Source organism: Scatophagus argus, chromosome 24 (genome assembly GCF_020382885.2).
Source record: "Scatophagus argus isolate fScaArg1 chromosome 24, fScaArg1.pri, whole genome shotgun sequence".
NCBI lineage: Eukaryota > Metazoa > Chordata > Actinopteri > Scatophagidae > Scatophagus > Scatophagus argus.
Genome location: NC_058516.1, coordinates 10,380,412 through 10,395,184, shown reverse-complemented (window position 1 = coordinate 10,395,184; position 14,773 = coordinate 10,380,412). Strand labels below are relative to the sequence as shown.

Below are 14,773 nucleotides of genomic sequence, written 5' to 3'. Positions count from 1 at the left end.
CAACACTGTTAGTTACTGAAAAACGAGGCAAATCGAGACAGCGGTAGGAGAGGTCTCTCAGAGGGAAAACACAACAGGCGTGCAGCAGTGACACATATCGGACGTTACAAAGGTGCGACAATACGATCGTTCATTTTCCATGCACTCTATACCGAGCCCGTTTTCCTTAAATGGTACAAAAATACTCTCCGGGGTCTCAGTGATTATAGAGGTTACAACTAGCAAATCCCTGACACAAATTTCACAGTGATACAGCTTGAATTGTAAATTAGGCTCAGCTACACAGCCAGTTGTAGAACGTCCTGCACTGTTAGGTGTTAGCGAGATACCAAATTACACGCTTGTTGTGGGTTAGCATAGCTCTGCCAGCAAAGTTTGTTGGCTTACCTGCATTGTGCTTGGCCAGGTACTTGTCTTTGTACTGTTTCTTCTTCTTGCCAAACCAGGTACAACTGGCTTGCTGTTCCTGTTTGGTCTTCTCCATGGCTATACACGCCACACGCCTGCAAAGATTACATGGTTAGATGGCCTAACTTCAGGTCTTCTACATCCTTACACATAAAGCTGACAAAGAGCTCTAATTTTCCATCAAGAGTGCTATAGACAACAACTTGTAAAATTGTAACTCATTAAGTAACTACTTTAATCTGATGACTCCCCCCACCCCCCAACCACTTACAGACTTCCAAACTACTCCAAGTCGCCACTCTTATCGAGTACACTTGACTGTAAGTACTACTGTACCTCCATGAATCTGTAGTGCTGCTGAATTGTACTGCATTAAACAGATATGTTGGACTTAATATTCATCTCAATATATCAGTTTAAACAAAACCTGATCATTCTAACCTTCATTACCTTCATAAACTGCAAACTGACAGAATACAGTACAGACTAAAGTTTGTCGCGTGTGTCCAACTCACCACTCCTGTAGCTCAGGTGATGGGATGAGGCCTGCGGTGCCGTTCTTGGTGTTTTCCAGCTTTCCCTGCCACCAGTTGTGGTCGTCCTTGGAGATGATCTGTATGATGTCACCCACCCGGAAGCGAATGCCTGCCTCCTTGCACGGGATGAGATCGTCTTTGGCCGGGTCATACTCGAACTGAGCACGTACGTAAATCTGAAAAGACAGGACAGTGAGACAATACGTTTCTTTGGTGCTGACAAGTTGCAATCACAGGAGAGTAAATGGAAAGAATGTGACGGGCCAAGCTGCCCATATGAAGAGAGACTGGCTGCTAAATCTTTAAGTAGCTGGAAATGCGGCGCTGACGCAGCAGAGGGAAAAATCAGACTGTAGCATATAAGCCAAACCAGGACAAAGCAAAGACGGATAAGTGGACAGCAAGACGACAATGGTCAAACGTGCTTTACCACATCTCTACCTGCCGGCATGTCTCTTATCGACAGCTAAAGCACATACATCCACCGTTTTTATGTTGCCCCTGATGTCCGCTGACGTACCAGGTATGAAGACTAAGCCTTGATAACTAGCATGAGATTTAGACACCACTATGATGAGGAACCAATCTTTGTGATGGGAGGGGGGTGGGAGAAGTTCGGAGCTACTTCTACGAAGGGTCCACTTAGGGTCTATGAAGGGTCTTACCTTGATGGACAATTTGTCCTTGATAGCAGATCTGGAGATCTATGGGGTTGAGAGCATCACACACACACTTACACATAGATCATGCAGTAGAAAAACGTTTGGGGGGAGGGGGCATAAACAAGGAAGGGGTGATGAGGGACCCACGAGTGGATGCTTGATCTAACATATTACGGGCATTGTACTGCATTTTGTGTGATCTTGGATCACGATAAACACGTCATGAAACAGACGAAAATGGCCGAAATAAAAGAAAGAGGGAGTTGCGGCCGAGACATAAAGATCTCGACCTCGTATCAGTTCGTCATATCAGCAGTGGATTGTAAGGCAAAGAAAGGAGCACACAGTGTAATTGGAGGAGTGCAGTGGGGGTGCAAAAAAAATTCAGAAATCTCACCAGACGGCCTTTGGGCTGAATCGTCGATGGCAGGTCCTAGCGGGGATGACAGAAGTTTCAAGTATTTGTTTCACAGGAATGAAATATAAAAACAAGGCAAAAGTAGCCAAAGATGCTTTTGTGGTGATATTGTATGCTTTTAATGTGACTGTCACCATTTGCCTGCAACTCATTTAATGGCACCATACTTCATTTGTTCTCCCTGCCTTTTTTTTCCTCTGTTCTGTCAAACAGTGTGTGTCAGTGGGAAGAGCAGAAGCAGAAACATACCAGGATGGAGCTTGTGACACTGGCATGACCATTTGCAGGCGACTGTCGGGACAAATCTGGTGACTCTTTCTGCAACAGAAAGTACAAAATAAAGAGTTTTAGCCTCCAACAGACCATGCAAACATTTCTACAGGAGAGAGTGTGTGTTTCTGAATCCCTACCTCACAAGACATGGACTGGGACCGGTAACTGGGTACAATCTTGAAGGTGATGCTTCCCCTCATCTCCCTCTGTGTTAAGCAAAACGTTCTACGTTAGCACATGTAGCAACATCTTTTGGTGCAAATGTTAAAATATGTCAATATGTCAAATATGTTACATGCTATAACACAGCCAAGATTACAGGTTTAATTAAAGAAAAGGAATGGAAAAGGACAGGAAAGCTGCCCTGCACAGTGCAAATTATGAAAGTTTGATCTGTGTGACTTACCAGCATCTTTTGGAGCTGTTCAACCGTCTGATTGGCCACGCTGATGCCATTAATCTCTCGGATCTCATCTCCGACATGTAGAGTCCCTGAAGCGGAGAAATTATGAATTAATAAAAGCTACAAATGAAGCACTTGGCAAAGCAGAGCTACAGAGATAGCTCCAGGGGGAGCCCAACTAATGTAAGGAAGAGTTACATTTCAATTTCTAGAAGTCATTCCAGTGAGAGAGAGGGGAACATACAAATGTATTTATAATGTTATCAAAATCTAAAAATGGATATTTCAATTAAATGTGCATGGGTAGTTTTACCTACCTTGTCGATGAATCATTCCACCGTGCATGATTCGGGCCACAATGCAGTGGTTGAGGTCGTTCATTTTCAGAGTGATGCCCTACAGGAGACAGACAGAGGATCAGCAGGATAGCTGATAACAGGTCATGGGGAGTGCCAATACCCTCTCATAAATAAAGCATCTACAGTATAGTCCCTGTACACCATAAACCAGTTGCTTCAACTGTAGTTTTGCAGCCAAGACAAAGATTTATCAAAGTCTGGCTCCATTCCCCTCTTGTGCTTAGCTTCACTGAGACTGGATGGTTGTAGTACAGTTTCACATGTGCAGTTCTACTTCAGTTCTACCACATAGCAGTCACCACGTTCTGTGATAACGGAGCTGTACTGTAAGGTTAGTGGAAAATAGCGGAATACTTTCCGCTGCTGTTTCACGACAAAACACTTGAATATTTTTATGAGCATGTAAATTTACAAATATGTGAAATTTAGTGTAAGAATGTGTGTCCCCCTTTCTGCATACACACCATGGGCTCATCAGTGTTCTTCTGAAACTGGACCAGGCGAACCCTGGTGACGTTCTCCAGGTCCATGTCTCCGTTGGTGCTGTCTGGGGAGTCTCCGTTCAGGTAAGGTGAAGTGGGTGGAGGTGTAACCCTCAGTGCCTCGTCGCTGTAGACCTCATGGGCCACCACATCATGGGTCTGCAGGAGAGCCTGGAGTGTACACACACGGTCATGACTGTTAAGACTCAAGGATGCAGCTGCACAGTATGTATGCATCCCTGTTATTCTGTTATTTTTTTCCCCCATAGGTGAACCCATGTGGATGTGAACAGAGCATCTCTGTGTCTATGTGAGTGGACAGCTCCAGTGTTACAAAGAGTGTGGCTTACACTAATCCTCTTTGGGCACCGATCACGTTATGGACACACAGTGCATTTTAACAAACACATCAACTGCTGTGTGTGCCAAATGATCACATCTGTTCATCAGAGCAACCACATGTTTAATGATGACACGTGACAGTTATGGGGATGTGAAACAGCTGACACAAAGAGCTCATGGTGAACAACTGTTCAAAAAAACCATGTTTACACAGGTGTCAACAATGGATTCTAACTAGTATGTGACAATGAATACCAACAAAACAACTGCACACCAAGTTAATTATTAACAAGAACAAAGTACATCATGATCGTTGTCTCATAAATGAAGCCACAAAGGAAAAGGTTTAAAGTGAAAGAACTGGCAAGTGAGGCGTGCTTCTTCCCATGTGCTACCACGCAAAAGCCCTTCATATCCATTCTGCAAGCAGCAGCACAGCATTAAAAACCCGGTCAGGTCAGGGAGCAAGACGAGCTAATTGGATTGAACCAACCCTGAGGTGTGACAGCTTCACTAAGTGTCACAGCCTGAATCAGCAAAGGGAAACACATCAGCATCTTGTGCTTCTACCTCTAACTTCTATCGACCGACATTTCGCTGCTGTGTGGTTTGGTAAATGACAAAAAAATAATAGAGAACTTCACAGAAATGAAACCACATCCACAAACAAGTATGCAGTTGTGGTACAGACCTCAAGAATGCTGCGCCTTTACATGAAATCCAGAAGAGACTCAGTTTTCGGTTCCCATGTCTGTTAATAATATCCTCCCAAACTGTTTTGGTGGACTGGTCTGTTTCAGCTGCTAGACTTCTCTGACAAACCTCGCAGTATATCCATGGTTGTATATCCACACTGCAGCCCCCCCAGGAGATTTTCTCTGCAGCTCTCACTACCACTCTGATGCTTCTGTCTCTGTCCTTCTTCCTCTGTGTCTGCCTGGTAACTGCCTGAGGGCTCGCCAAGCTCAGGTGCTAAGCAGCTTTGTGGCTCAGGGAGTCATGTGGCTTGTCAAAAGAACCCTACTTCTGACACATTAGATTACACTCTCACCCACCAATGAGCATGCTCTACATGCACGGACCAATATGTAATATCCCACCATGAAGTGTGGCTGTGTGAGGATCCTCCTGAGCTCCTTGGCCTCCATGTTCTCTGGGTAACATGAGATGGTTTCCAGTACCTGGTGAGGAAACGCAAGGACAAGTTCATAGTAAATAACGCTGACAAGCACGCACACCGTCCGATTAAGTAACAGTAAAAGCGGTATTTTCACATGATTCAACATGAGATTAGTGGTTTAAAAGCAACATGAAAGAGACCTCAATTTATGACTGTGTGTTCTTATCTTATCTCACCTCTTTGGCTCTCTGCACTCCATCACTAGGAGGATTTCTGATCTGAGGGGATGATCTGGTGTTGATTTTGTCATAAAGCTGAAATGACAAACAGTAACAAACATGTAATTAGGCCTCAGTGACAAAGCACCACTTACACCTAAACAATAATGTAAAGGGTAGTGAGTACAAGCTGCATTGACTTATCATGACACCTACTGGTCACTTTTGGTATTACAGAGGAAGAGGTATTGTGATTTACTCACATCCAACAGTGTGTGGAGGTGCTGATCCTGGAAGACACTGTGGAGGAAGTCCATGTCTTTCTCGCTGCAGTCCGTCAATGCATGAATCTCCTCTAGACTGTCCAAAACCTGTGATACTGCTCCTGCGCACACACACGCAAACACGAGCATGAGTGCAACACGCAAATACAGACCTTATCGCAACCGTACAGATATACTGACAAGTACACCAAGCAGTCCCTGCAAACATCCAACACCACACAAAATGCAAACACTGAACAAGACAGACTTATCCGAAAACACATCACATGTTACACAACCACAAACAGGCAAAAAAAAAAACAACAAAAAAAGACAAACATATAAAATAACACCAAAGAAGACATATAGTAGAAGTCACAACAGAAAACACATTTACACACACAAACACTCAGAACTATTTAACCCCAAGTACCTGCTGCATCGCCCACACATGCAGCAAAACCAGAGAAACAGCGGTACATGGCATCAATACAACATTAGAGGAAAGTCACTTTAGAAAGTCAGTGTGCATGATGGGTTGGGAGGAGCACCCAAGAAAAATGGAAGAATATGCAGATGAAAAGAAAGAATTCTTAAAAGTGGATGCAAAAACGTCAAATTCTAAGTGTTCAAAAATACGTGTAACCCACACAGAAGTGGCATGTTTAGATGACAGCAGGGTCAGAATATATTTTCCTCTCGCTGGTGGGAAGTAAAATTTTAAGTAATTTAGAGATGAGCTTTGGCTCTGCGATACATTCAAGCCCACAAGCTGAAAACTCAAAAGAAGCCCTGGAACAAGAATAAGAATCCCAATTACAAATGCAATTCTGGACAAATAATGGGCATGGATTTATCCATTACTGTGAGGCATGAAAGAGAAGAAGCAGTGGAGAGCACATGCTACCTTGAGAAAACCTTGTCGTAGGTCTGTTTACATGCATCGTATTCCTCCAATTATGGATACAAATTTTAAACCATTTCCTTAACTGATTTTCAGCCACAGTTAATCACTTAAAGCTTATGAAATATAAAACGCATGCGACTCCTCGAGGACATATTGAACATATAATATGGTGTGTTTGAAGCTTTAGCAGAGCCCTGATTGTGATAGGAAATCCCTTTCTTAGTCAGGGCACAGAAGCATGGAAGCATCTTATCCTCTTCACCTTCACCTAACAATCACAAATTTTTGGTTAGTCTGTGTTCACTGAGCTTCCTGTAATTGGAACAACGAAGATGCACGTAAACGGAATATCTTATTTAAGGATCAAGATGAAGCATCTGGATAAAAAGCGCACTCAAACCAAACAGTTTTTTTTCCCCTTTAAGACACGGGAAGCCATTTTGGAGGAGTAGGACTCACATTATTCAATGCTAAGAAAAAAAAATGCACATGATGATGATGATGATATCACACATCAAGATCTTAGGGGTGGGGAAGGGGATACGTACTTTCAGCAGCTAGCAGTCCTAGAGACAGCACAGCAGAAGAAAAAACAACACCAGAGAAAGAGATGGTGAGATTAGAGGAGATTTACAGCAGCTATGAAGGTAGAGTTTTACACCTCACAATGGGAGCGAAAAAGAGAGAAGGGGGGGGGGGGGGAAGACATCAAAGGGAACAGGTAGGAACTAAAAGGAGGCAGAGGAGAAGCAGTGGAAAGAGCAGCAACAGAGACAGAAAAATAAGCAAAAGAAGTCACGTCTGGGAATAATATGCCAAGCTGCTGCAAGCCTTTACTATACAACAGAAGTCTATGACTGAAAACATGTCTGGTTTATTTTTACCATTTCACATCTCCAGTCATCAGGAAGCATGACTGCAACAGACTGCCAGCCTCAGCAGAAAGGACATAAGTAGGGATGGAAGCATGTCTGGCCAGAGCAGCTGCATATAAAACCTGAGCTTAACAAGTGAGGAGCCACGTTCATTACACTGATTCATCAGGTGATGCAACACGCTGCTTGTTATTTACTGTCACTACAGTGATATTCATACTGATAACGGCTGGCAGATACAGCCTGCAGTCTTCTTATCAAAGGAAGTGAAAGTGTATTGTTGAGACGGGGAAGTGAGGTCTTTGGGCAAGGAAGGAAGTTCTACACAGACAGCTGGAGATCACACTTAAGACCAGAAAATATGAGAACAGAAACTGGGCAAGAAAGTTCATGCATTCTTAAGTGTCAATGCAAATGTTGCATCTTTCACCTTGGATAACACAGGAAACTAAAGCTGTCACCAATTGACTTAAATTGCACTATTTTATTGTCCTTGAGTGTATTTTAACTTCTTTAGGTCGCTCCGCACATTATTAGCTCTGTTATAACTGCATTTGGAAACAACCAAAACACACCCAAACCAGGAAAGTGCTCTGTTGCATGAGTTACCTGAAGAGGTGGGGTCATCTGAGAAGTCATGCAGCTCCTCCGGGGGGTCGCCATAGTAGGAATTAAATTTGTGGCTGGAAACAGCAGCCAGCACAGCACCCTAGGATATGGAGTAGGTTTAACAAAGCTGTGAAAGCCTCAGGAGAGTTCCATGTTGTGTGGTGTATATACAATGGTTTGTATGTGACACTTTAAAAAGGGCAGGCTGGCTGAGAAACTTAGAGGACATTTTACAAGCGTGAATCTATGTCAGCCATCAGAAGCAGCTACACAGTGTGGAGCAGTTGATACGTCCTCTTATCTTCCATTTAAATCGCGTTCCATCTGTAGAGTTTAAAGTGAGCGTCAACTCGGTGCTGACCTTCAGCTTCCTCCTGGCATTGAACTTCCTCAGCTGCTCCACTGTTTCAGGCAGGTGGATCTTGTAGGCATACCTGTCCCTCTCCTACACACACACACACACAAATATTCACATAAGCACAAGCAAAAAATAACAAACACCACACACACATTTAGAGCAGTTACATAATGGTTGTGAAAGCGGAGCTATGGTTCCAAGAAGAAGGAAGTGTTCTTGACTCATCAGTAGGTTGATGGCCAGTGTTTATAAGATGACTTTGAGTGATCAAAGTCATATCAGTTAAACACTAGATATTCACACCACGCTAAGCATCTGTCATGAAAGTACTAAATGTCACAAAACAGGAAGTTTAAAGTCAATAATCTACTAAAGTCAGCACAATCTACCATCAGAGGTTCTGATCTGCAGTGAGTTTACAAACAAGCAGGTGTGTGCTTGGGTATATATGTGTGTGTTCGATCTTGCCTTCAGCCAGGGGTGGTTGAGGGCCTCGTAGACAGTGATTCTCTCAGCAGGGTCCAGCATCAGCATGCGTCTGACCAGGTCTTTGGCACTCTCCGAAATGTGGGTCCACTGGCGTGGGTTCATCTGGACATTGGCAACATGTATTATGGATGTTCATAAATCTTTCTTTTGAATATCAGTGGCTGTAAAACCAAGCTGCAGTTAAGAGAACTATTTGTTCTTTATTTCTTTGTTAACAGCAGTAGCTTTATTGCTTGAAGGGCAACACTGTAGTGGACTCGCTACGGCTGTATTTGCTGCTGTTTTGTGCAACAAGCTGGACATTCATACTGTCAGTTGAGAAATTTAACTGAGGTTTATCTCACCATCTTCTGCTGATGCTGTCACTCTATTCACATTTGTCATCAACCTCAATGCACACTGCAGCACAGTGACAATGACTGTTGTGCACGTTTACAGCTAAAGGGACCAGTTCCGGTGCACTGATGCACATACTTGGTGTGTACACTGACAAGCAATGATGACCTTAGGTATATAAGCACCTACCTTGTATTTCCCCTTGATGATGGCCTCAAACAAACGCTCCTTGGTGCCGTAGAAAGGAAGGCAGCCAGACAGGAGGATGAAGAGGATGACTCCACATCCCCACACATCCACCGGCTTGCCATATGGCTCCCTCTTGACTACCTCTGGGGCCATGAAGTGGGGAGTACCGACTCGGCCTGAAGAGACCAAGCAGAGAGGCAATTTTAGGAGTGTTTGGCCAGTAGAAGTTTTAAGTGTTAATGAGAAATGGTAGCACGGTGAAAATCTGAAAAGATGAGTAGTGTCACAAAGGTATAAGGATACGCAGAGACGCATGCTGTGAATATAGGAAGGGCTGATATTTTGGGATCATTTCATCATTTATTCTATGAGACATCAGAAAATAATTAATAGATATTCAAGCTACAATCTAAGAAGATAAAATGAGCAACTGCTTGCCAATTTTGCTTAATAAAAACAGCAGATCAAATGATATATATATTTTTTTAAAATCAATTTCAAAATCAATGTTTTTGAAAGTACTGCTCAGAGCCTCAAAGGCCTAGAGTCTAGAAAAAGGCAGTGTATGCCCTGGGCCAACACAAAGCTCCATCCATGTCTAATTTGCTATTGCCACTCAGACTGAGATTGCTACGATGTTAGATTAAGGGTCTGAAAACATAACAGAAAGTATCCCACAGAGATGGACTTTTTTTGGTTAATGAGTAAAATGACCAGATAACCCGAAACACACGTCTCTCTCAAGGGGAAGTCTCAGTCTGAAATACTGCGGGAGGTCAGTTGTTGAAGTTCCTGTCACATGTAGATTGAAATCAGTTAATATTCAGCCATGACTTCACAAATTCTGTCATCTTCCTGCAACAAGCAAGACGCTTCCTGAGGGTGACTTGTGTTTGTAGTTAGACAAAAAGGATTTTACTCTTTAACAAAAAGGTCTGTCTCTGCAGAGAGCCTTTCTGTAACGTTGTCAGACCCAAAAAAGCACTTTCAGAAGATGTTACTTTGACATTAGAACTTACCTCTAAGGATTACATGGCAGCCATGTTGCAGCTGCTCGCCAGTGGATCAACACCAAACTTTGGTTGTGTGAATAGTTTATGCTCCAAAATATGTAAATATTCTTACTGTTAATTCTCTAGAGTGGGAAGGCATGCATGAGCGTTTTCTGAGGTTGAAAGGAAAACAGACTGTACCTCCGGCTACCAAACCAGACTCTCCCAGCTGTATTGCCACTCCAAACCCTCCCAGCTTGACTGGAGCAGAGTTCTCCTTTGAGGCCAACAGCACACAGTGAGGCTACAGAGGCAGAAATGAGATGGGTCAAGCAATGCACGAAAAAGTCAACAGGTTAAATGAGGGACTGCCCGAGTATTTATATATGCACTTATTAAACTACAAGAGTCACTGCACAAAATCTACCAACTAACAAATGTGACAATGATGCGTTTTTTTCTTTTTTTTTACTGACAGAGAAAAAGCATTTCTCCACAATCTTCAGTAAATGTGCAGAGCATTGCTTTGCTCTTGCAGTGCAACAGTGCAAGATCCCATATGCTCAAGTGCTGGTTAGTGAGCATCAGTTTCACAATGACAACTCGCACAACTATAACCACAATTTTATTATGATACTGATACAGACAGGAAACTAGTCCTTCTGCAGGATTTAGTCAGTACAAAAGGATGAAAAATCCCACCCAAAGGTGAGATGCCACAACAATGATTTCAGAGAGCCGTTAGAAATCATTGCAACATACAGCTGAATGGATTTGTTTTTGCCCTGCAAATTACAATTCTTCAGATTAGTGGCAGTGCTGTCAAACATAATTTAAAAAATTATATTTGATATGTAGGCTACAGTTAGCCTACATAGGATTAATTTTGTAGGTACAAGGATAATTCAGAGGGGAAGTAATTCTCCTGTGGCCTTATACAACTCGACTTGATATTCTACTCTACTTGATATTATTACTGAAGTTTATTTAATATCAACTTAGTTGAACAGACAGTTGCGAACACTCAAATGATCCACCGAGACGAGAACAACTGCCCTAAATTGACGTCAATAAACTGGCATCTGTCGCGTTAGCAAAAATCCTCCAGCATAGAGCTCAAACTGAGATGATAAAATGCCAATAAAAGACGTTGGTGCATTTTGCATGCAAAATGTCACAGATGCAATGTAATATAAAAATTGTCACTCAGGACAAGACTTGCATTATAGGAGGACTACTAGGCAGGCTGAAAAACAACCTTTTAGGGGTGTAATCAATACTCAAGCTGAAGGGAGGAGAAAAAGGAACATTGCATGCACTGCACACAAGATAAACGCTGACGATATGTGCATGCAAAATAAAAAGCAACCCAGCTGCTTTAGAAGAATAAATTCTATTTAAATGACTGAAAGTAACACAGCAAGGAAATGCTGAGTGGAAGTGTATGACAGATAAAGCTTTAGAAACAGGGTGAGAGAGTGTGAGTGTGAGTGAGCGTGGCAGTGGTGGGCTCACTTCCTGTGTTCTTTTCTTTTTTTTTCTTTTGCACTTCTTAAATTCAGAGGCGTGGAGGATGTTGACCGAGGTGGTGAGAGATAAAAGAGACGCAGAAAAAGAGAGAGAGGGAGGGAGGGAGAGATAGAGAGAGAGAGAGAGAGATAGAACAAGAGGCAGAGACAAGACGACGGGCAGACCTAACAGTCATATCTGCGAGCACAAGAAAGTAAAGAGGTTAGGGAATAAAAAAAAAAGAGAGGACAAGGACAAATACAGAGAGAAAACACTGAAGGCAAGCTGAAAGCTGCAGGGACGACAAGGAGGAGCTGGTACTCTCTAAAGGTTGTGAGAAAAGAGGAGTCCGCAAGATTTATGAGTCATCTGGAGGCTTAAGGTAAAGACGGCAAAAGAAGAAGTGTTAAAGAGAAGGACTTTGGTTGTGTAAGATCTTAGCATATATGTGACTCAAGTTTTTAAACAAATTAAGAGTTTGATGGAGGAAAAGGACACACCGGACTGCCGTGCTCTCACACCTCTCTGCACATTCCCACACATGTAAACTGCAGCTGTGCTCAATCTCCTACGGAACGAATATTGATGGTGAGTGTACTGCTTTAATCCCCAACATCTGTGTGTTGGCAGTCAGAGAGTGAGTTTGTGTGAGCGACCATTTATATGACCACTCGCACTCCCTGGCTTTGCTGTAATACAATGGGACTGGTATTTATGCAGTAAATTCGTATTAGTCATGACTTCAGCTCTCACCAGTAAAAATTGGTGAGATCACAATTGTTGTCCATTCTAGAGCTTCTTCTTTTGTAGGCTGCTGTACCTTTCTCACGGCATTGGATAAATTACTATAATTTCCATTTCACACCGAGTCTCACATGTGTGACCTTTAGAACTACAACCCACATATTAGTCACCTGTATGGACGTCACTCAGTAAATGCATAACTGCAGTTTCATAGAAAGGTCACTCACACTCTACCTGCTTGCTTTTGTATTTGTGTAGTGGCAAACTGACGTAACTTTTTTTTTTCTTCTTTTTTTTCAGGCCACCTTTCCCTCTGCCTCTTCTTTTCCCTTAGCTCTTTCAGACTCCACATCGTCTAACTCCTCTCTGACTTCGTCGTTCCCTGTTTCGATGTCGCTCTTCCTCTCTGCCACCTCCCTCCCCAACCCCTCCTCACCTTTCTTCATCTCCACTTCTTCAGCTAACACTGAAAATCAGACTACCTCATGTTCACTTGATGACCCGGCCCTAAATCTGGTGCTGGTAGTCCTATACTCCCTGTTCTTCCTCTTTGGGCTCGTGGGTAACCTCTTCGCCCTCTGGGTCTTCCTTTTCCTGCATTCAAGCCACAACTCTGTGCGAGTCTTCCTCATCAACTGTGCCGTGGCTGATCTGGTCCTCCTGGCCTGTCTGCCTTTCAGGATTTTCTACCATCTTAATGGAAACAAGTGGGTGCTAGGATCTTTAACCTGCAAGATGGTGGGGAATCTGTTTTACATGAACATGTACATCAGTATTACACTGCTGGGGCTCATCAGCTTGGACAGATACTTGAGGTTAAAGGGGAAGGTAAGAGCAAGGAGAGGAATGAAGCTAACGCTGTGGGGGTACAGCTGGCCGTGGAGCTGGGTGGCGTGCGGCGCTCTGTGGGGTCTGTCACTGGTGGGGCTGGTGCCCATGATTGCCATGGAAGAGGACACGGAGCACAGTGACAAATGCTTCCAGTACAAACAGCGTAGCACCAAAGCCAAAGGAAAAGCCTACTTCAACGCTGTGCTGGTGGTGTTTTTCTGGCTCGTCTTCACCATGATGGTGGTCTCCTATGCTAAGATTGCTTCACAGTTGCTGAGGGTGTCACAGGACAAGCCGGACCTTCCCAATGCACAGAAATACAAACGTACTGCCAAGAAGTCCTTCTTTGTCCTCTTCCTGTTCACGGTGTGCTTTGGGCCCTACCACGCCTTCCGTCCCTTCTACATCCTCTCCCAGCTCAACAGAACAGTATCTTGCAAACACTTGCAGCTGGTGGACCGTACCAATGAGATGATGTTGTTATTTTCTGCCTTCAATAGCTGTTTGGACCCTGTCATGTACTTCCTGTTATCTGGCTCAGTGCGCAAAGCTGCCGTCCAAGCACTCGGCCACCGGCTTGGCAACCGGCTTCTCTTCTTCAACGACGGGACATCTAACAGCTCGACTGCAGAGCTCAGACGACAGACTATGCCAGCGTCTTTACCCAACACCCCCTCAGTCACCCCGAGGACAAGTATCTGCATCATCAACTCAACCTTCCGCCGCACAGGACTGACTACAGTTCCACCTACTGGCCAACAGTGATCACAAATAACGAAAGCCTGACCATGGGAGAATTAATTATGTGATATTTTTAACATATGGTTGGAAAATTCTCTGTTAAATTGAGCATTTCTGAACAAACCAATTTATATTCTTAAAAAAAAGAAAATAAAAATTGTAATTTTTTTTCACTCTCAAGCTGTTCTTACTGCATTAGATTCTGGACATTTGTGTTTTGTGACAATCACGGTTCCAGTTGTAGTTTAACACCTGAATGAAATACTGACAATACAGTAATGTCTGAGGAGATGCACTTGAGTGACTACTGTGTCTGCAGTTTTTCTAAGAATACAGGCCAGAAGTTACTGTAAAGAGGGGCTGTTGATAATACTGAAACAGGACAGATAACCACCTTCTAAGTACTGAAGACTCAAGAGAAGGTGATAAGTATCTTTTTCCCATTACACTGATGAAAATGTTAAGTCTGTCAGCTAAATGGCATCAACTGAATGACACATTTAGTGGTTTCTGTGGCTTAGTGTGGGACAAAGGTCAGAGATCTCACCTTTACATCACGATGAATCACATTGTTGTCGTGGCAGTACCGAAGTGCCTCCAAAATCTGCCTCATGTAGTGGCTGGATGGAGCCCAGACAGACAAGGCGGAGATCATTTAGAGCACACACAAATTATTTATTTCAAGCTTTATGAATATTTAAAATGCTCT

At 43.3% G+C, this 14,773-nt stretch overlaps 2 protein-coding genes across 4 annotated transcripts in view; one reads left to right on the top strand and one right to left on the bottom strand.

Annotated features, from left to right (window-relative positions):
* Positions 1 to 14,773, bottom strand: part of LOC124055454 (peripheral plasma membrane protein CASK-like) — a 34,399-nt gene that overhangs the window by 6,014 nt on the left and 13,612 nt on the right. The window contains exons 5-22 of one of the 2 annotated variants that reach the window (XM_046382329.1): positions 14,612 to 14,684; positions 10,441 to 10,543; positions 9,248 to 9,423; positions 8,702 to 8,824; positions 8,237 to 8,320; positions 7,876 to 7,975; positions 5,485 to 5,606; positions 5,240 to 5,317; positions 4,984 to 5,064; positions 3,524 to 3,712; positions 3,018 to 3,096; positions 2,704 to 2,789; positions 2,435 to 2,503; positions 2,274 to 2,342; positions 2,004 to 2,039; positions 1,610 to 1,648; positions 924 to 1,120; positions 388 to 503 (exon numbers count right to left, since the gene is read on the bottom strand). In XM_046382329.1, the coding sequence (XP_046238285.1) occupies positions 388 to 503; positions 924 to 1,120; positions 1,610 to 1,648; positions 2,004 to 2,039; positions 2,274 to 2,342; positions 2,435 to 2,503; positions 2,704 to 2,789; positions 3,018 to 3,096; positions 3,524 to 3,712; positions 4,984 to 5,064; positions 5,240 to 5,317; positions 5,485 to 5,606; positions 7,876 to 7,975; positions 8,237 to 8,320; positions 8,702 to 8,824; positions 9,248 to 9,423; positions 10,441 to 10,543; positions 14,612 to 14,684 (1,820 nt within the window). The remainder of the gene's footprint in view (positions 1 to 387; positions 504 to 923; positions 1,121 to 1,609; positions 1,649 to 2,003; positions 2,040 to 2,273; positions 2,343 to 2,434; positions 2,504 to 2,703; positions 2,790 to 3,017; positions 3,097 to 3,523; positions 3,713 to 4,983; positions 5,065 to 5,239; positions 5,318 to 5,484; positions 5,607 to 7,875; positions 7,976 to 8,236; positions 8,321 to 8,701; positions 8,825 to 9,247; positions 9,424 to 10,440; positions 10,544 to 14,611; positions 14,685 to 14,773) is intronic. The other variant, XM_046382331.1, reaches the window with a different exon arrangement.
* Positions 11,836 to 14,465, top strand: LOC124055470 (probable G-protein coupled receptor 34). Of its 2 annotated transcripts, none has more exons than XM_046382365.1 (2): positions 11,836 to 12,130; positions 12,793 to 14,465. In XM_046382365.1, the coding sequence occupies exon 2, from the start codon at positions 12,883 to 12,885 to the stop codon at positions 14,086 to 14,088; it is 1,206 nt and encodes a 401-aa protein (XP_046238321.1). In that variant the 5' UTR covers positions 11,836 to 12,130; positions 12,793 to 12,882; the 3' UTR covers positions 14,089 to 14,465. The 2 variants fall into 2 exon arrangements, with proteins under 2 accessions (XP_046238321.1, XP_046238320.1); XM_046382364.1 differs by having other exon boundaries at positions 11,837 to 12,336; positions 12,793 to 14,463.